General features: G+C 40.2%; 1 protein-coding gene across 1 annotated transcript in view; it reads right to left on the bottom strand.

Moving 5' to 3' along the window:
* CUL1 (cullin 1) overlaps positions 1–21,764 on the bottom strand; it is an 86,316-nt gene that overhangs the window by 30,720 nt on the left and 33,832 nt on the right. The window contains exons 3-7 of the mRNA XM_074945271.1: positions 12,168–12,342; positions 11,100–11,267; positions 8,262–8,312; positions 7,591–7,681; positions 632–795 (exon numbers count right to left, since the gene is read on the bottom strand). Coding sequence (XP_074801372.1) covers positions 632–795; positions 7,591–7,681; positions 8,262–8,312; positions 11,100–11,267; positions 12,168–12,342 — 649 coding nt within the window. The remainder of the gene's footprint in view (positions 1–631; positions 796–7,590; positions 7,682–8,261; positions 8,313–11,099; positions 11,268–12,167; positions 12,343–21,764) is intronic.

Consider the following 21,764-nt stretch of genomic DNA (forward strand, 5'->3'; position numbering starts at 1 on the left):
TTTTTATGTCAAAAGAGGAGACGATATATTGTCTTCACCAATGTACCTGGACCATTGGGGAAGAGGCATTTGAAATATCTTCACACTGCAAACCAAACAAAAAAATCTCTCCCTGCCATGCTGGAATAACAAATGCTTTCAAAGGGAATTCTGCTGAACTTTCCCTAAAACCTGCTTCTTGATGAAAAGGGGATTTTGCCTGGCTAATGAAGGCAAGGCCTAACAGTGTAGGCTTTTCAGTACCGTTTATCAGGCCAGCTCCCAGTACTGGAACTGAACCCATGAGCCTGTAGCCCCGAGACATAATTAATAACTTTTTCATAGGAAAATTTGACAGGTCTTTGACGTATCTGAATTTATTCCATCTCCTCTTTTGGTTTGCCCATTAAGGAGAGATTCAAATAACTGTAAATACATTGAAGAGGGAGGAATTTCAAACCAGCTAAAAGCAACGAAGATAGGAATAAGAACAACTCTGTCCAAATGGCAGTGGAAAGACAGTAAGTAGTTTTTACTTTACAACAGCAATTAGCATCTTAAGAACTCAAATATCTATATTAGTGCTTACCTCTAACAGACAGCTGGATCCAGGAAATATGCACTGAACTCCAGCTACTTAATAATAGCTCACCTTTTTCATATATTCTGTGACTGGGTTCTGTTGCAAGAATTCAGTACTTTCTCTTGTATAAAACCTCTCTGTGTCAGCGAGAAACTGAGATTCAAAAGACTCTTTATAGACAGTTAGTGTAGGTCCCTTTGCAAATGCATCATCTTCATTCAGCCCCAGTTCCACTAAAAAACAAAGTGCACAATGATTAACTTATTCTACGTTAAATGATCTACTGTACATTTTGAGTGTTTAGTTCTCTATGCAATTAATTATAAATCCCAAAAGTGCATCCTTAATTCTAAACTAATAACATGCACCAAGAGACGCCTCAATTAATCAGGAATCTATTCTGTATAAAAAAAATTTAATTCGAACAACTTCATTAAGGATAGGTGAACTTGTGGTTGTATGCTTTTTTTATTTTATATATGTATTTTTAAATATACATACATGGTTCAGAATTTATTAGTAATTGCAAGTTCGTTTAATAAAAATAATGAAGTCATAATACATAAGAACTCACTCCAGTGCACTACTATTAAATTTGCTGAGGCACAGAGACTACTATTTTTTTTGGCAATTTAGCAAGAGTGAGGATGAGCAATGTTTGACAATTATGAAATACATTTAATATATATACACTGCAAGGAGGATCGTGAAATTTGTATTATATAAAGACATACAAAGCACCAGATGCTTCATGGAAGAATTTCTGAAAAATCTTTGGAAATATTGAGGGGGAAAAAAAATCCCTGAACATCCAAGATTAGTACTAAAACCAGCCTAGACAATACAGTTTTATCTTCAAAACCAAGTTCCAGAGCAGAAAGCCCAGGATGGACTGAAACAAGGCAGGCAAAAGACCCAGGGACTTTTAACAGAATTAGTATTTCTTACCAAACCACAATTTAGACCTTCATAAAAGATCTATGGTTACAGCACTTATAACCAGAATATTTAAAGCACTGATAGAGAAAACTAAAACAGACAAGAAGCGCAATCATTTTGCTCATAATAGTGAATCCAGTGAGACAGTTTTACTATTTGCATTGTTTGTTAAGGAAAACTGTGCTTTAAAATTACTTAAGCTCAATTCTTTAAAAGTGTTAAGAAACCAGTATTTGGAGTATATACTAAAAGAAGGGGTTTGAAAGGAATAAGCTCTTTGTGGAATTTTTTGCATATTCTTGGCAGCCATTACAGTAATTTAATATGGGTTTACAAAGACAAATTTGTAATATTTAATATGTAAATAAAGTTTAATACTTTAAAACAGCAGTTTTCAACCAGGGGCACATATACCCCTGGGGGTACGCAGAGGTCTTCCAGGGAGTAAATCAGCTCATCTAGATATTTGCCTAGTTTTACAACAGGCTATATAAAAAGCACTAGCAAAGTCAGTACAAACTAAAATTTCATACAGACAATGACTTTATATTTATATCGCTATACATAGTATACCCTGAAATGCAAGTACAATCTTTAAATTCCAATTGATTTATTTTATAATTATTATGTGGTAAAAATGAGAAAGCATACTTTTTTTTTAGTAACAATGTGCAGTGACACTTTTGTATTTTTAGGTCTGACTTTGTAAGCAAGTAGTTTTTAGGTGAGGTGAAACCAGGGGGTATGCAAGACAAATGAGACTCCTGAAAGGAGCACAGTAGATTAGAAAAGTTGAGAGCCACCATTTTAAAAACCATGTATAGTATTTTTATTGTGCATTTGAAATATAAGTCAGTTCCATGGGGAATACTGAAATTTAACTTTTTAAGCATAAATTAGTATAAATAATAATTGATTACAGAAACTGTATAACATTATGGTTTCCGTAGTCAGTATCACAGAAACTAGCTCAAATGTCAACTTTCACATTATTCATGTCAAAAAGGAATTTTCTTTTAAACTTTCAAATTGTTTGGATAAATAAATTAGGTGCACACATAAACTAACATTCATTTACTCCCTTGAAGGACACAACAACACAATTTAATGCAAATGAAAAAAAAATCCATGTTTGTGTTGCAGCTCATATTTTTGTTCCAAAACAACATTTTTGTTCCAACTACAGCATAGTCTTCTTAAATAATTTCTTAACAACAACGAAATGGAGGTTATTACTTTTAACTGGCGGTTCTTTGAGGTGTGTGGTCCATATAAGTATTCCACACGTGGGATATGCATGTGCACCAGGTGCCCGAGTCCAGAATTTTTTTGCAAGCAGTGTCTGTTGTCCCGCACACAAGCCACTGCTCTTCTCATGCTCCAAACAGAAGGCAGAAATGGTTGTGTGGGCCGACATCACTCCAGTTTCCAATTCTTACTGTAGTTCAAACATTCTGCAGCACAGAGGGTGGATAGTAGAGCACACATCTTGAAGATTACAGTTACAGGTAAGTAACCTCCATTTCTTCTTTCAAGTGATGGTCCCCTATATGTATTCCACACGTGAGAGATTAACAAGCAGTACTGAGATGGGGTGGGTAAAAGGACGCTGAAGTGTAGTTGACTGTAGTACTGCTGCCCTCACAGCTGCATCCACAGTTGATGTCTGGACCAGAACATAATGTCTCGTGAAGGTATACAAAGACCTCCAAGACGCTGCCCTTCGTATCTCTAGGAAGGTTATATCTCTCAGCATTGCAGCCGAAGTATCTTTACCTCCCTTCGGAGAGGGAATATAAACTAGTTGGTAAGAAAGGGTAATACAACCTGGGACTCATTTTGAAAGTCTCTGCCTTGATATAGTTTGACCCCTTGATTTCTCCGCTATGGAAACAAATTGTTAAGGTATCTTTCTAACATCCTTCATTCTTTGCAAATAAAAAGATGAAGTCCTTCAGATGTCTACAGAATACCGTCTCTCTTCATCTGAGGCAAGTGGATTACCAGACTCATGAAACTTGGATACTACCTTAGGAAAGAATCTAGGGTGAGGTCATAACAAGATCTTTTCTCTATAGAAAGAATTATAATGGTGGGTGCACCAGGAATGCGCCGAGCTCAGTGACTCTTCTGGCTGACATCATGGCTATTAGGAAGGCCACCTTCACGGACAGATAGGCCACAGAGCATGTGTCTAGAGGCTCGGGGTGGGGGCTAAGGTGAGTGACAATAAAACAAAATTGAGGTCCCACCAATGTGCAAACTTCACTAATGGTGGAAAGGATTTCAGAATCCCCTTCAGAAATCTAGTTGTGACAGGATGAGTGAAGATTGTACTGTTGTCCACTGGAGGATGGAAAGTGACGATCACTGCTAAATACACTCACAGAGAATTGAGCACAAGGCCTGAACACTTAAGTATAAGCAGATACTCCAAGAAGAAAGGATCCAGCAGATTCTGGAGACAAGATTCTTTGTGAGCCCAAGAGAAGAAATTCTTCCATTTTCCTGAGTAACAGCTTTTCTGCTTTGGTTAAGGATGGATTGCAACCCTTTAGAACACAAGTGCTCTATTTCTGATACCCATTCAAATGCCAGGCCCTGAGTTGCAGCGGTCCTGGATTGGGGTGCTTGAATCTGCCCTTGTGCTGGGTTAGAAGCTTTGGCAATGTGAGGATGTTCATGGATAAGTGAACTGAGAACTTCAACAGATCCATAAATCAGAACTATCTCAGACAGTTGGCCCCAGTCAGGATGACGTAAGCTCTGTCTTCACAGATTTTCTGTAGAACCTGTGATATCAATGGGATGGGAGGGAAGGCATACCCCAGGAGACCCTTCCATGATACCAGGACAGCATCTTCCATCAAACCCTTGCCTAGGGCTGCTCTGGAACAGTACCAAGGAAGTTTCTTGTTCTCTTGGTAGGCAAGAAGTTCCCAGGCTGGAATTCCACATTGGGCTAAGATGTCGTCAAGAACTGAATTGTGAATCTCCCATTTGTGATTGAGGAAAAGTGTCTGCTCAAGCAGCCCATTAGAGAGTTTTACACCCCTGATAAATATGTTGCTAACAGGGTTATGTGATGGCTGGTTCATCAATTCCAGAGGGTGACTGCCTCAATGCACAAAGGGGAAACCCTCCCCCCCACACACACACTTATATAAAATACGATTGTCATGTTGTTTGAAATTATTTGGATGTGTCTGGATTGGGTGAGTGGGAGGAAGGGTTTGCAAGCTCAATGGACTGCCCAGAGTTCTAGTAAATTGATAAGCATATGGGACTCCCATAGGATCCAGATGCCTTGCTCCATATGATAACTCACATAAGCAACCCAATGAAAGAGGGAGGCACTGGTAACAATGGGTTCCTTGGGAGCTGGTGTGAGGAAAGGGATTCCCCCCCTGAACCTTCTCTGATTTTGTTCACCAGAGAAGAGTCTAAAACTTTGGGTGGAACAATCATCTACCATTTATGTTGCCCTTCTCTGGTGCGTACATGGAGAGAAGCCAGGCTTGTAGGCAGCAAAGATGAAGCCTGGAGAACGGCATCAAGTATGTGCATATGGCCATGTGGCCGAGGAGGGAAAGGCAAGTTTTGATTGACGTTCTGGGTCTGACAGTGACCTGATGAATCAAAGCACTCACGGTCTGAAACCTCTTGAGAGATAGATACATTTTTGCTGTAGTCGAGTCCAACATCTCGCTTATACAATTTATGAACCTCATGGGTGTTAATGCGAATTTTGTGATTGATGCGGACACCCAGGGAAGTCAGAAGGTTGAGTACAACAACGGTTGCCCGCTGGACTTTCCTTGTAGGAACTGCCCATCAGAAGCCAATCGTTGAGGTAAGGGAAGACTGCAAATCCCTCTCTTCTCATCCAAGCTGCCACTACTGAAAAGAACCTTTGTGAAGCTCCGAGTGTTGAAGCTAGATCAAAGTGGGAGGATTCTGAATTGGTAATGCTTGTGATCAGAGAGGAACCTGTGGAAACTCCTGTGGGTTGCATAGAGGACTAAATGAAAATATGCATCTTTCATGTTGAGAGCTGCGAACCATGTTTCCTCTAACAAGGGAATTACTGATGCTAAGGATATCACGTAGAACTTTAGTTTCTGAATGAATCTGTTCAGCTGTCCCAGACTGAGAACTGGCCTCCATCTCCCATTTTTCTTGGGAATCAAATAGTAAGGTGAAAAGAATCCCTTCCCTTGATGTTCAGGTGGAACCCTTTCTATGGCTCCCCTGGAGAGAATGGAGTTCTCCTCTTGATGCACAATCTCCCCATGACAGTGGTCCCTGAAAAGGAATCGGGAAGGGGGGTTTGTGGGTTGGAGGTACCAGAAACTCCACCAAATAGAAACCATGAACAATCTCTAATACCATTTGTTTGTAGTCAGGGGATAACTACAATTTTTTTGGCAAATTGAGTAAGGCAACCTCTGAGTATCAGTGGAGGGGAATGAGTGGCATCAATAAAGGGACACAGGTCCTGACAGCCCCATCAAGAGAAACTCTTCGCTTGGAAAGCTGGATCCCTTATCTCCAACGGGACTGATGTTACCAATGGTTATGCCCCAAGGCTGGCAGGTGGGATGGAAGAACAACTTTGCCTTGTTCGGATAATGTCTTCCTCTGGTGTAACAGTGTCCCGGATTAGAGATGGTCCTCAATAGAAGGGGTGAATGCAGATAGGAAAAAGCAAACATGTCTTCCAGGGAGACCCAGGTCTCTGATAACCCTTCGGTACAAGGAGTCTCCATTGGCAGAGCTGTCTGACCTGGAACTTCCTTCATCACCATGGTGGTCGGGCCTCCTTTCGGGCCATGTCACTACCGATACTGCATCAGCTCTAGAAATGGATGGCATCACCAGGAGCCGTTTATCCTGAGCCTTCACAATCAGAGCCAATGTTAGAGCCGTTGGATCTGTACCCTTGTGTACCGCCTTCTCCTGCAGAGAAGATTTATTTGGGACTAAAGCCTAAGTGCCTGTGCTTGCTAGCTCTCCCATCTTTGATGGGGTGGTTTTAAACAAAGATGGCTTGTCCTTAAGTCTATGAGAGTGCCCTTGGTTCTCATGTGAAGCCTTCTGCTTAGGCTTAAGTCTTAGCCTCTGTTGCCAAGCTCGTGCTCAGAGGGCACTGCCCACCTGGTGAAACTGATGTATGGGGGTTGATGGTGGTCCCAAGTCTGGATCTGATTAGGGTTTCATTGACTTCTACGTGAGATGTTTTCTGAGTCTTAGTTCCCAACCTTCACAAGTTCTGCGGCAAAAAGAGCAGCAGTTGCTGCATTTGGCAGAAACATGAGCCTCACCCATGCAGTACAGGCAGTATTGATGATCACTTCTCTGAAGAGGAGCAAGGGCAAGAAACACAGTTTCTGAACTCTGGGACTCTGGGCATAATCCCGAACTTCTCAGGAGGAAAAATATCCCCATGTGTGGAAGAAAATGGGGGAAAAAAACACTAACTCTGCTATGTAGACTATGCCTTGAAGACTACTCAAACTAAGTATATACAATATCTTACAGTAATGACAGTAAAAAAAAGGAGTGAGGACAAGGAAGATTCCGACTCAGACCATGCAGCGGTAAGAAGGAACTGAAGAGGTGTCACCACGCACTACCTTTTATTCCCTCGGTTCGGACTACAACAAGAGCTACAGCACATGGGCAGGTCAAGGGACACTGCTTACAAAAAAATTCCAGACTGAAACATGTTTCGCATGCATATCCCAAGAGTGGAATACATAGGGACCATCCCTCGAAGAACATCTACTACAAGCTTAGAGTTTGATTATTTCTAGCTATGAATTTTTGCCTCTCATAACAGAAAAGGTTGCATTATTAATTGGGATGGAGTTATTTTGTTTTAGAGGCATACATGATCTGTCACTCCCCCCCCGCCCCCATTCTCAGACAGAATAAAGTTAAAAATTTTACATGGCAAATTACACTACTAAAAGTTTATTCTACTGCAAAAATCTCTCTTAATCAGCTATGGTAAAAATGTTGCTTCAAGGCTCTGGTGGGAGATCTTCCAAGTGGCTACAAGTAAATCTTACGGAAAATTCATTTACCATAGGATTGTACGACTCCACTGATCAGCCTGGTGTTGATGGTTTCACCATTTCTTTCCTTTTCTATCAGTTTCAACACAGCATTTGTTACCTTTGAAATACAAATTAAAAATGAGTCAACATACATTAAAACCAACTACTTGGTCAATAAATATAGTAATCAATCAGGCATGTACTTCCACGCTCAAGACAATCCAAACACCTGAAAAAGAAATAAAGCAATGTGCTAATCTTAACACCAAACAGAATTCCCACAAACATCACTGAAAGTTGTGCACGTCAGTAACTTACAATTCAATATTCTAGCTAACGAACTGCAAAGAAATATAAAAGCATCTGTTTGTGCCTTTAACTGTTTCTCTACAATATATAAGCAACCTCTAAACTTCGGTTTAATAAATGCTGCTTGTTTACATTTGAAATATACACTAGAACCTTGCCAATCCATGCTTTGCTAAACCATACGTCTGTAACAGTCACAAAAAATTAGCAGCCTCTCCCCATCCCTCATATGTAACAGATGTTGCAGCTGATGTCCCCTATTACTAAAAATTCATTAAAGGAGAAGCAGAAGGCTTTTTTCTTCCCTTTTGCAGTTCACCTTGGAATAGTTACCTGTGACATTTCAATACTAACCTTGTGAAATAATGCAGTATTCATAAAATATGTACCTGCTTATTTAACGGCCTGAACAAACAGTCCCTCCAGGTCACCAAGGCAAGCTAAGATTGGGGAAGGGAGAAGAAAAAAGAGGAAAGGTTTATATATACACAGGATAATCCTTTATGGAAAACTGAAATATTGTATTATGCTAAATAGTTATAATTTATTTTTAAGAAGCTTTTTGTTATGGCAGTCAAGTCTCAGTTAGCTAAGCCATCTCAGGGAAAACTTACATGTTTTATAACTATCCCCACACTCTAAATGATCAGATAACAATATTTTTGAACCCCCGTTTTCCTCATCCCTCAGACAGGAATAGGACTGTCCAGCACGTACCTGAATACTACTCCACTTTTAATAAAAAAATATTTTAAAATGGGATTTTTCTGATGAAGGGACTTTGAATTTGAATGGTCACAGAATGACCAGCTGGAAGATGAACACTCAGTAAAGACGCCCTCCTAAATTGTTTTTATCGTCCCGCCCAATGCAGAGTTATTTTCATAATGCAATAAAATATGTACTAAGCAGAAACTAAAATTAAAAGATTCCTTCAACATATAACAATCTACACTCACAAATGAGTACAACAGAGTTCAAATGAGGGGGAGAATATCATCACTGTTAGACATGACAGTTTAGACTGGTTTTCAGAAGTAAAACAGAGGAAAGGTAGGGTGCCTAGGGCATATTTATTGAGACGTTGTTTCAAAAACAAGGAGTAAAATGGAAGAGGATTTGTAGCCTGTGCCCGAACAGCATCCCAATGAAAGAGAGCATAGGGCTAATTAGCATCTGGTAACGAGTTTCAGCTGACCTGATCAGTTTATCGTACCCCAACTCACTAATGACATAACCTGTATATAGAAGGTGTCATGTAAGATATCAATAGAAAGCTAATAACATGGTGATCACTAATATTATTGCACGGCGTATGTACAGAGGACACATTCAAAGTTACAAACATACTGGAGCTTATGTTATCAAAGAGTGAGGCAGGGCTGAAGTTACCCCAACCTAGACAAAGGAATTCAGTTCTACCACCTTGAAGGTTTTTCCAAGGTACATTAGCTACATTAAGAGAAAATGTGAATGCAATTTACACAGAAAGTAAACAGGAACATCAAGCCAACAAGGGGAGGATATATCCACTCAGCATCACAGCAGGGGTAGGAAATTTCAGGAACAGATCAATTTTCATTTTAGCAAACACCAGTGGGGGAAGAAACAAGCATGAAACCTTCCTTTACCACGAGATTCCACGTCCCCTTCCTCACAGCTTGAATAAAAACTTACTTGGGGCGGGGAGGGGGAGCCTTCAGAAGAATCCATTTCAAAGATGCACTAGACTATAAAAGAGAGGGGCAAAGAACCCCAAGTTATGTTTCACCTAAGACAACAAAGGAACCAAGCACTCTGGGGAAATACTGACCAGAGGGGTGGTCAGCCATCTTACAGGAAGGTAGATTGTTAAGGAAACTATCATGAACAAAAGCTGTAGCTTGGTTTTGTTAAATCTTAGCCCCGGAAAGTGTTTTTCCACTGTTATTTTCTTGTAACCATTTCTAACTCTATCCTTTTTACTTGACTCACTAGAATTCTCTCTCCTTTTATTAATAAACTTGTTTTACTTTAATCTAAAATCAACCCAGTGCTGTGTTTCATTTAAAGTGAATGTTAACTCTACTTAATGTGGCAAGCTGCTGGGTATTGTATCTTTAAAGGAACAAAAGAACCTTAATATCTCTCTGAATGATCTAGGAGAGGGCTGGATATCGCAGAGCACATAATTTTGGGAAATTTGGGACTGGGGTTTTAGGGTCATCTTGCCAGGTGTAACCAAGGCTGGTGGAGGCCAGAACGTGGCAGTGGTATAACAAGAAAGCTACTGGAATCAGAGTTGCTGACTCAGAGTTCCTTAACACAGACACTCAATGCATGCTTGTATATTAGCTGGAAGCATCCAGAAAATGGAGCTACAGCAGCACAGCATTTTGAGGCACTCAGGGTTACAGGGCAAGAAGTGACAACCCCTCAATAGTCTGGATTGCTCCTCAGAACATGGCATAGCCAGAAGTCAGAAGAAAACACAATCAGGAAAGAGGTTTAGATGGAATACAGCCCATTAGACAGGGAAATAAAAGAACAGCTGATCAGGAGGCTGTCATGAATAGTTTTCAAAGTGAAAAAATCTTCAATTTTTGTGGAAGATGAAAAGCCAGTGAAAGGGGAGAAGAGGAAAATATGACTAAAATAGCTTTAGATGATGTTAATATGCTGCTGCAAAAATTTTGTATGAAAGAGTATGTCCAGAAAAAACAAAACAAAACTGATGACTGTCCCCAATAGAACACAGAACAACATTTTGGAGGCAGGAAGAACAAGGAAGGAAACTTTGGAGGTTATATAAAATAATATGATTTAGCTTGTCTAAACATGGAGAAGGAAAAAGGTATATAAGCTTGCAAATCTGTCAAATACTGGTGAGCCTCATACAAATAGTGAGTTTTAAAGAAAAAAGAAAAGGAGTACTTGTGGCACCTTAGAGACTAACCAGTTTATTTGAGCATGAGCTTTCGTGAGCTACAGCTCATGCTCAAATAAACTGGTTAGTCTCTAAGGTGCCACAAGTACTCCTTTTCTTTTTTCTTTTTACGAATACAGACTAACACGGCTGTTACTCTGAAACCTGAGTTTTAAAGAGGGATTTGTGGGAAGAGAAAGCAGATGCCTGGTGCAGTAGGCTAGGAACACAGTAGGGATATATTTATATTTCCATCAGAATGTTTTAATTAAAAGTTAAAACCAATAAAATACTTGAAGAGAAAGCTCTTTAAAATGCTTACTGAGTAGATTTCGTATATTCCTTTACGACCTTCATCACACTCACGACGAACCCAATGTCGATTGAGGTAGGCACAAATTCCATTCAGCACTTTGCTTGAAAACCTGTAATCTTCCCATTGTTGAGTGTAAAATTTCAGCACACTCTCATCCATCAAGTCTTCACCATCCTGAAACAGAGAAAGTCCACCAATACTGTAGACTGCTTATTTTTTAATATACAATATAATGCTATGTAGAGATAAAAAGTAATCGTCTACTGTAAACCGAAATCCATGACATACAACATATGCTGCTGCTTCCAGTAAGAGCTCTACTACAGAAACAGGTATGGCTGCACGTAGGAAAAAGTATTACTAAATCCATTCTTACCTGGATAGTGGCCTGGTAAACTATTAGCGTTATGGGTTAGATATCTAGAAAAAACGCTTGATCCCATTCTATTCTACAGCCTCCACAATTACTACTACCTGCAGACCTGCAACAGTGGTAAAGGCCATGTGCTAAATTTCTAAGTATAACTGCTACCCAAGCGTCAAGAGTGAATACTGTCTCTCTCTCCTTGGTACCCCTGCACATAGCAGCAGTTAAAGTTGCTACCTTGGTAGAGATAAGGCATCACACCTGGCTCTTACTACAGCACTGAAGTCTGGGATGTAAGAAAAATGTTACAGGATACAGGAGATACTAAAATATCTTTCCCAACTAGACCAACAAGCTGTCCTTTTTCTTTTTGCAGAAGGGTTAATATTGAGGTTAGCTATTAGCTAAACAAAATTGAGCTCCACTCACAGCAAATTAAAAAGTTACACAGGATAGCTTGTGAGCATCACCCAACGGTGCAAGAAGTTTTGTGTTTATTTCACAGTGATTGACTTATGTACAAGGTAAAAAGTCAAAGCTTAATGAAACAATTAAGATGTTAAATTTCATGATTTTCTACAAATTTGATCACTCGACAATTTTACTTGCAACGGCTTCAGATATTTTTAGTTTTACTGTACTATTTTGACTCCAGTTCACATGAGTTTCATGTAATTATTCATTGAGTTGACATGATGCCGCCTTACCTTAAGGAGATTTGTCAAGTAGTTCTTCAGAAATTCTTTAAGTCGTTTGTACAGTTCTAAGCCAACGAACTGAGCTCCTCCAGGTGTCTGGCCTTTTTTAGATTTAGAAGGAGGTACTCCAGCTCCTCGTGCTTGATTAGACTGGTGTACACTAGTACAGTAGTTATAAACATGACTGATAGAAAAGTTAAGGAATATACATATATATGTGTATGACACATATTCTATGCAAATTCTAAGAGTTCCATCTGAACATCTCAGAGAGTTTATAAACAATGATTTAGCCCTCCTGAGAGGATTACCTGTGGTGTCAGTAAGTAGTATCCCCATGTTACAAACGGGAAAGGTGAAGGAAAGACAGATTAAGTTATTTGTCCAAAGCATCTCGGTCTGTAGTGGAACTGAAAACAGAACAACGTATTTCTGACTGAATTAATGTAGTAACAATTCTCAAAAGGTCAAAAGTTATCCTGGCAATTGTTTTCTTGTTAATTTAGTTTCTGTTCCCAGCAAAATAATCTAAGAAAACAATATCAAGAGAAGAAACATCATGAAATACATTTAGAGGGTGATCTATCAGGAAAAGTGACCACACACTTACATAAAGAAATCTTTCAAGGCTAATCTGACTGCCTTCACTTTTTGCTAGAATTAGAATGTTGTCATGTTGAAAGAAAACTGTCTAAAAGATTGAACAAAAGGTAATAATCAAATTTATCTAAATGCACAGAGGGATCTAGGAGAGTACAGCAGGGACTGATATTAGGAGCAATCTTCGTTAACATCTTTATTAATAAGCTGGAAGATGAAGTAAACCACAGTAATTTGCTGATAAAGGTGAAAATGATGCACAAGGCCTCTGTGCCAGTTAAACTCCATTTAAACTTTAAATGGATGCATAGGCATTGTGCTGGCCTGCTGCACAGAGGTGAATTTCACTTGTTCCTGAACTGGAAGGAATTTAAGCACTAGTCTGAACAGATGAAGAAAGGGACCAGAAACATGGGCTGAAAATAAAATTAGATTAATTCTTGAAGAATGCAAGCTAATACAAGCTGAGGAAAAACAAACAAGTGTGTCTGCGCGCACACAGGGGGAAGGTGAAACATGGGAAGCAGTTATGCAGAAAGAGACCCGGTATCACTAATGGACAGCAAAGTACATATTTGTTTCCAATGTGATGTGATTAAATAAAAGGCCAAAGCAATTTTGGGCTACAAACAGTCATCAAGTCAAGGAGCAGTGTGGTAATAATTCCTCTATAGCTTTAGTTTGACCAGATATAGAAAACTGCATTCAGTTCTGAATGACACGTTCCCAGGAGAAATTCTAATTTTTAAGTCTTCCCAAGGAATCAGTGGAAGTCCCATTTGCTTGGGACACATCAAACTAGAGGAGATAAAACTAGGAAGTTTCCTGTACAAAATTGTTTTCCTGTGACTGGGAAATGGATTAGATTATCTAATAGTCTTTATTTTTAACTTTTAAGACTACCACTCCAGATCTATGCTTTGCCCACTAGGCCAGGATTCTTTAATGAAAAAGAAGCCACACCTCAGAAAACTATTTTGCTGAGAATATGCTTGTGTTTTGATTTTTAGAAGGACCAGCACAATAAAAGGAAATCTGTGAGCAAAATTAAATATCAATTGAATTAGATAACCCAGCATACATTGTGCACCGTAGCCACTAAGGACAAATTTGTAACGTCAAACTTTAACCACAATCGGGACCTCTGAAAGATACCAAATAACCCCCATCAACATTTTTTTTTAAAATGTACAGCTGTCTTTAATATTAAGTCACGCAGATTCTTAAAACTAATTCTCAGCTTGAATCAAGAAAGTATTTGACACTTCAGCAAACACAAAGGCTCAAGGTCTTTATGATCATCCTTTCTGTTTCCCTCCAGTTTATTTTCTCATTTCTTCTGCATCCCCACTTGCATGTTTATTTTAAAAAGTCATCTACTTATACCCCAAGAATACAATCCTCTTCACTTAAATTTTACCCTTTTTGGAAATGTATTCCATGTGTTTATTCCCATGTGTTACCCCCACCTCAGTGCCAAATATTAGGATTTCCTATAAAAATCCTAAAAAATCATTAAAAAACATAAAATATTGGCTTAGTGCTAAAGTGATGGCAGCTTCAGGACACTATCAGTTCATGAAGGTATAAGATCAGAACTACCGTCTTTTTCTAGAAAAGATTAAGCTGCTCTTCAACCTAGTTTATCCAAAAGTTCTGGAATCTGTCATTACTTGTACTGATCTGAAACTCAATTCAAGGATCTCTGTGTAAGATGTGATGAACAGTACTATCGGCAATATAACAATGCCATTGTCTTCCAGTTACACAGTACACCTGTATATTGTATTCAACGCTCATTCTTTAGTAACGTTAACTGTCAGCTGAATGCTATATAGTCATCTTTCCAAGTAAGCCTGGTATAGAATCCTCCCCCAGTGGTGCTTTAGTCATACAAGTTATTGGGCTCATAACAGGGATAAATGGGTAAACTTAAACGGTCTGTGATTTACTTGAGGTCAGACTGGATGATCTAGTGGTCCCTTCTGATCTTAAGCTCTAGAATCCACTTATTATTATATTCTTAAACTTGGCTTCTATAGAGATCATTGTTTGAGAGAGTTAATGCAGATTAGTACAGTTAATCTCTTTCCTTCTCTGAGAAATCACATTCTTACTTAAATTCTCATTATTTACTATGCTACCACTCACTCATTATGTTGCAATTAGCTGTAAATAAGTTTCATTTTCCATAACAAAGTACTTTGAGTTCATGGGACACGAATAAAATGTATTTTATTAGTTTACGGCATTCAGGAGAACAGAGACAGTTTACAGCTGGCTTTTCCTTTTCACCTTTGTATAGAGCATGGTATCACTGTAATTTACAATAGGTCCAATGGAATTGTAACTTTTAATGGTAGATTGTGTTCACACTAGCCATCCTGTTTTGGTTGAACCATGTCCATTTAACATTTCCTCCAGCAACTGCAGTAACTGGCATACGGTCCCCATAGCTGGAGTCAGAGATGCAATGTAGTTGGGAGAAGTGTTGTACTACAACATTTAAAATGTGTGCATCGTCAATCGAGTATTTCCCAACCAGATAATTTTCTTGTAGAGATCCCAATCTCTACCTGGCTACAATTCCTTTGGTCAACAAACAGAGAGAGCACACACATCTTATTCACTTCTGGATATAAAAATAGCAGTATATGTTCTGCTGACTAATCAAAAGAAGTTCTATGGTAAGATATTAACTAGAGATTTCTGTAATTTGAAATATATAAAAAGTGATGCTAATTTGAAGAGGGAGAAGTCTGGACTGGCATAGAGAATCTCAACGGAAAAGAAAAAAGGGATCAGGTATGGCACACTTATTTTTTTTTTTAACCCCCTACATGCTAGTCAAGATTCTTAGGTCCTCACAAAACAGCATTCCATTTGCCATAGTATTAGCACCTCATAACAGCCTGCAGAGGCTCCTTTTGAACACTGCATTCACTGAAACTTGGACGTCAACCCTGTGATGCTGGGAAAGGTGTAGGTTATGTGCAAGTAGCAACTTCATAGATCACCAGCAAATACATTCGCTTCCGCTGTCCTCAGAAAGGCCAGCTGTCTCATTCAGTGGACCCTGAATGCTTCCTAAAACTTCTTTCCCACTATGAAATAAGCCTCTCTAATGGAGTTGTTTTATTCGATTAGACAAGGCTAACTAAGCTGCTGTTATCCCTTTCTTATGCCCTCTCCCCCCCAAAACATTAAGTTTTTCTAAGATGCTGAACTTCCTTTACTATTTGTATTTGGGTTAGGACTAAAAAAAAAAAAAGACAGGGTTATGCTCTGATTCTTGTGAAAGGGCAGGCAACCATTAGTAAGAAGCGTGGCACTGTTTTGACCACAGCGTTGCCTGGATAAAACGAGGTAGGAGGTACTCCAAGATAGGGCATGATGTTCTCCAATTAGCATAGCCAAACTTACGGCAAGCAAAAAGAAGACTCTGAGGGATAAACGTAATGGTGATGTCCCTCCGGATAGCTTGAACAGTGATTTGGTAAGGGCATTCTGATTCAAATTTACTTTAATGATAAAATGGGTGGTTTGAGTACAGGCCTGTTTGTCCAATTTAGCAAACATCTCAATATGACTGGAGATTTCCCCAAAGTTGTACGGTCTACATCATGATCGACTGGTTGATCCTGGAGCCTCGGCAAGTTGATCGCAATCTCCGGGCAGCTAAAAGTCTGGCGGCACAGGGGCTCAGGCAGGCTGCCTGCCCGCCTTGGCCTCCATGCTGCTCCCAGAAGCGGCTGCCTGCTGGCACGTCTCTGTGGCCTCTGGGGGAAGAGGGGAATGAGGTGGCTCCACGTGCTCCCCTCCCGCCCCCCCAGCACCATCCCCACAGCTCTCATTGGCCGGTTCCCGGACAAAGGGAGCTGCGGGGGCAGCTCTTGCAGGTGCAGGCAGTACATGGAGACCTGCTGCACCCACTTCCTCCCCAGGGGCCACAGAGACGTGCCAGCAGCCAGCCGCTTCCAGGAACGGCGTGAGGCCACAGCAGGCAGGCAACCTGAGCTCCTCTGAGCCGCCGACCGGAAGCCGCCTCCCGTTCGGAGCCTGCACTTCGCACCCACTCCTGAACCCCCACCCCAGAGCTCCCTCCCAGACCCTGCACCCCCCCCACACACCCCAACCGCCTGCCCCAGAGCCCACACCCGTTACCCCCTCCTGTACCCCAATCCCCTGCACCAGCCTGGAGCCCCCTCCTGCACCAAACTCCCTCCCAGAGCCCACACCTCTCACCCTCTCCTGCACCCCAACACTCTGCACCAGCCTGGGGCCCCCCCCTGCAACCAAACTCCCTCCCAGAGCTTGCACCCCACACTCCTGCACCCCAACCTCCTGCCCCAGTCTGGTAAAAGTGATTGAGGGTGGAGGAGAACAAGGGACGGGGGGGGGGGAGTGGAGTGAGCAGGTGGCCTTCAGGGAAGGGGCAAGATAGATCCTGAATTGATCTTAAGTTCAAAAAGTGATCTTTTGCGTAAAAAGGTTGGAGACCACTGGTCTACATCGTTCTAAAAGGCTGCAACTGGAGCAGTTAACTTTCAATGAACTGGCACTCATTCCTATGCCCCAACCATTCAGCAAAAATTCCACGATATTCAAAATTCAATACAGCATAGCATCAAACCTCTATTTTCACATTACATAGTGAATACCTTCCAAACTCTTGCATACTAAATCCAAATAAATGTATTCTTTGAATTAATCAAGGCTGAAACGACCTTGACAAAAAAGGCCTCTCTCGACTAAACTTGCCCTATAAAGAGCCACGCTGTAAGCCTGAACGGACAGTACTTCTGTCACTGGAGATGGAACTGCGGCTTCACTAGGTCCAGGAAGCCAGGGTACTCACAGCCAGTCTGGTGAGTTCAGAATGAAGTTTCCTATTGGGCATGGCTTTCTTTTGGAGAACTTCCTCACCATGGGCGTCGATTTAGAAAAGTGGGGAGGTGGTGGCTGGAGAGGAGTGGTACAGGTTTGTCAGCAAGTTGTACCAGCATGTAGATTATTATATGTGATTATTTTATTTCCTGAAAAGTGGGAAGTACAAGGTGGCAAAGAGTGGAAGACACAATAGAGCATACAGACCTACGAAAAGTCAGGGGAAACGGGGGAACTGCCCTCCCTGCCCCATAGCGACTGATAAGAACTTAAGAACGGCCATACTGGGTCAGACCAAAGGTCCATCTAGCCCAATATCCTGTCTTCCAACAGTGGTCAATGCCCCAGAGGGAATGAACAGAATGGGTAATCATCAAGTGATCCATCCCATTGCCCACCCCCAGCTTCTGGCAAACAGAGGCTAGGGATACCATCTGTGTCCATCCTGGCTAATAGCCACTGATGCACCTATCCTCCATGAACTTATCTAGTTCTTTTTTGAATCATGTTATAGTCTTGGCCTTCACAACATCCTCTGGCAAGGAGTTCCACAGGCTGACTGTACGTTGTGTGAAAAATGATACTCTTGTTGCCCACTATGGGCCAGAATGAGAACATATATAGCAGTTTAAAGTTCCACTCAAGTAACAGAACATCTATTCCCCAAGAGACTTGATCCTTGAATGTGCTGAAATAACCCTCTGTCTTCTTATCGATCTTGATGATAATCTGCAGTTCCCCAACTCTAGTGTACTGCAGACATCTTGTGATTGAGCTCCCCTGACCCTGGACGAAGTGGTGTTCAACCCAGGACAAACAGCCGCATGTGGGAGTTTGTCCATTTACTTCCTGTGATTTCTCCAATGGAGAGCTGATTGAGTTTTGCCTTCATTTTGAGGTGGTCAATTAATCATCATTTCTCTGTGGTCCCTTTGCTCTAAGTCATCCCAATAGGTTTATTTTTGAATTCAGAACTGACCACTGGAGGTTCTCCCCACCAGTTCCTGTGATCCAGCCTCCATCATAGGGCCAGCAGCTGGAGAATCATCATTAAAGTCCTTTGATACCAATTCCACATTGGAACAGCAATTTTTTCTGCTCTTATTGGTAACTAGGCCCCCCAAGGACCACCTCCAAGCTCACTGCTATGGATAAACACCTTTAAGCAGTCCTATTCTCAGGTCACAGAAGGACTGATCCCAACACTGCAAGCCTGCCCTATGTTGACTCTGCTGTGTTCACTATCCAGCTAAGCTTCCAGGGAGACCAAGTGTTGAGAGAGATAGGAAGATCTTTTCTTTGCTAATGATCCAACTCCCTGTTCTCCAAGAAGGAGCATAACCTGCTGATGGCCACCAATCATCTAAGTAGGGGTGCATTCATAGTCCTTTCTTGAGGCCTCAAAGGACCTCAAGCACTATTATAGCATTGATGAGTATTCTTGGCAAATTATCACTAAATTTTGTTATTTCTGCAAACAGAATGGAAGCAAGACTCCAGCTATGGGGACCATATGCCTGTTACTGCAGTTGCTCACACACATAAACCAACTAGCGTCATTTATATACTTGCATGAAAGTGTGCAAATGACGAAGACATTCTAGCCAAAAATAAGACTGACAGTCATACAACAAATCTCAAGCATGCACATAATGAAAGTATTCTACATAGTCAAATTTTGACATTCTTCCAGCTTGATTTATATAAATCAAACCATGAATTACAGCATTTACTCCTGTTGTGTGGTCCATCAGAAAGTATTTCTGAACATAAAATGACCTTCCGTATGTTCTACATGTAAAAATAATACTGCTCTCATGCTGTTGATGTTTACACTCTGTGCCCCCAAATGCTATAGCCAGCCACTGACAGGAAGATTGATGTATTCAAAACAAAACCTGAAATGCTGCATGTGTAATCAATCTGTAATCCTGAAACAAAGTACATCACACACAGTCCAAAAATCACAAGGAGAGTTCTATAAAAAGAATTCTTGCCTTAGAGAAAGTAAAACCTAGTTTCATAACAGCAGCATACTTTAGAAGTCATGTGTGTATCCAAATGGCTATTAGGAAATATCAAAATCTCTCACTGGAATGTTTTTGCAATTTTGTATAGTCATTTACAAATCAAGCTGAGGGGACATATAATTACTCAGAGCGTATTCTGTCCCAATATGCATAGGAGTGTAGTCTTACTTCTTTCCCAAGTGAATTGTCCAGCTAGTAAACATCAAGACCTGATCGAATAATGTGATGAGTATCTGCTAAGAGGCGCTGCCCTCAATTTCTATTACTTTCAAAGCAGATACAGCACTTTGCAGAATTAGGACCTAATGTAAATTATTTCTAAACTGATTCTCTCTCAATAGCAGGGATACTAACTTTAAACCTGAGGCAAAAAAAAAAAAGTATGGGGGAAAGTGAAGCCACAATGAAGCCTCCTGCTGCTTATTCATGGGTGTAAGATTCAAGAGACAAATCTCTCTCACAGCTTTCCTTCCCTTTCTTGTAAATTGTGATACACAATCACCAGAACTGGCCAATAACTACGTTATAATTCAACTTCAACACTTGCATCTTAAAAGTTGCTGGTCTCTTTGCAGTGCTTACAAAAAAAAAAAAAAAAATCTTGACTACTCATCTAAAGCTCATCTGTGCAGAACACAGAGGTGTCTCAGGGGCCAGCCATAGTATGTGGAACAAACGCTCACAGGAACCTCACCACCTACTGCTCAAGTGCAAGCACACTTCTTCAACCTTGCCTTCTCCAATATAAACACATAGCAGCATGTGCATATTAAAAAACCTACCCCAAACCCCCCCACACACTATTCTCCCCCTGGAGAGAGTAAGAACAAGCCACATGTGATGTTAGTCATGCCACCTAACGTACTACTGGAAGGCACTCAGACACTACACAAATGATGGCAGCATAAAAACTTATATAAAACCAAAATTAATTGCATGTTTTTATAATGAAACTGACTATTTAAGAAGTTGCCTTGAGAGGCATAACCAGATTATATGGGAAGGTTCTTCAAAATTAAGTAGAGAAGAACCTCAGAGTTATGAACACTATGAGAATGGAAGTTGTTTGTAACTCTGAACAAAACGTAATGGTTGTTCTTTCAAAAGTTTACACCTGAACACTTAATACAGCTTTGAAACTTTACAGTGCAGAAGAAAAATACGGTTTTCCCTTTATTTTTTTAGTAGTTTACATTCAACACAACACCGTACTTGCTTTTTTGGGCGGGTGGGAGGGGGTGTCTCTGCTGCTGCCTAATTGCTTGCTTCCGGTTCCAAATGAGGTATGTGGTTGACGGGTCAGTTTGTAACTCTGGTGTTCGCAACTCTGAGGATCTACTATAGTATGCTACAAGGATAACAACAAACAACAACTTTCTAAATAGGGTTTTTCTGTTCATTACTTATAATCTCCCTTATATATGCTAATTCTGGGCATCAACTTTGCTACTTCCTATGATCCAGCAAGCTGGGTTAATCTCTTTACCATGCTGAACTGGCCCACAGGAATAACTCAAGTTAGTTTTCACTTATGTGTTTACTGTCAATATTTCACTCAGGGAAATGATAAGCATAAAATAACTGAGGAAAAGTACACAAACCACTTCACTTTAAAAGAAACGACTTGGGGAGTTACAGAAATAGAGTAATTTGCATTGTGTTAAGTGAAGGGCTGGATGGAATTTTTTTACCATAATTTTTCTGACAAAAAATGCAGATGTGGGTAAATTTTAACATTTTGTAAATTTGTGTTGAATTCACAGAATTGATTTAATTGGAAAAAAGCCTTAAATTTAAAAAAAAAAAATGGTTTTGACACTTTTCAAAATAAAAGTTTGACTTTAAATTTTTCACTTTTTCATTTCTAAAATGTTTTTCAGTTATTTTGAATGTTATTTTATTTTTAAAAAATTAACATAAAAGCTCAAAATCAAAACAATGTTTTTATACTTTTCAATTTGCCAGAAAGTTTTAAAAAATATTTTCAGCTTAACCCAAAACAAGTTTTCTTCCCCGATTTTTCAGAACTGCCAGCAAATCAAACACAGCTCTAGTTAAATGGCTTTCCAAAAAAAAAAAATGTAGCTTA

The sequence above is a fragment of the Natator depressus genome, chromosome 2 (assembly GCF_965152275.1).
Source record: "Natator depressus isolate rNatDep1 chromosome 2, rNatDep2.hap1, whole genome shotgun sequence".
NCBI classification, from domain to species: domain Eukaryota; kingdom Metazoa; phylum Chordata; order Testudines; family Cheloniidae; genus Natator; species Natator depressus.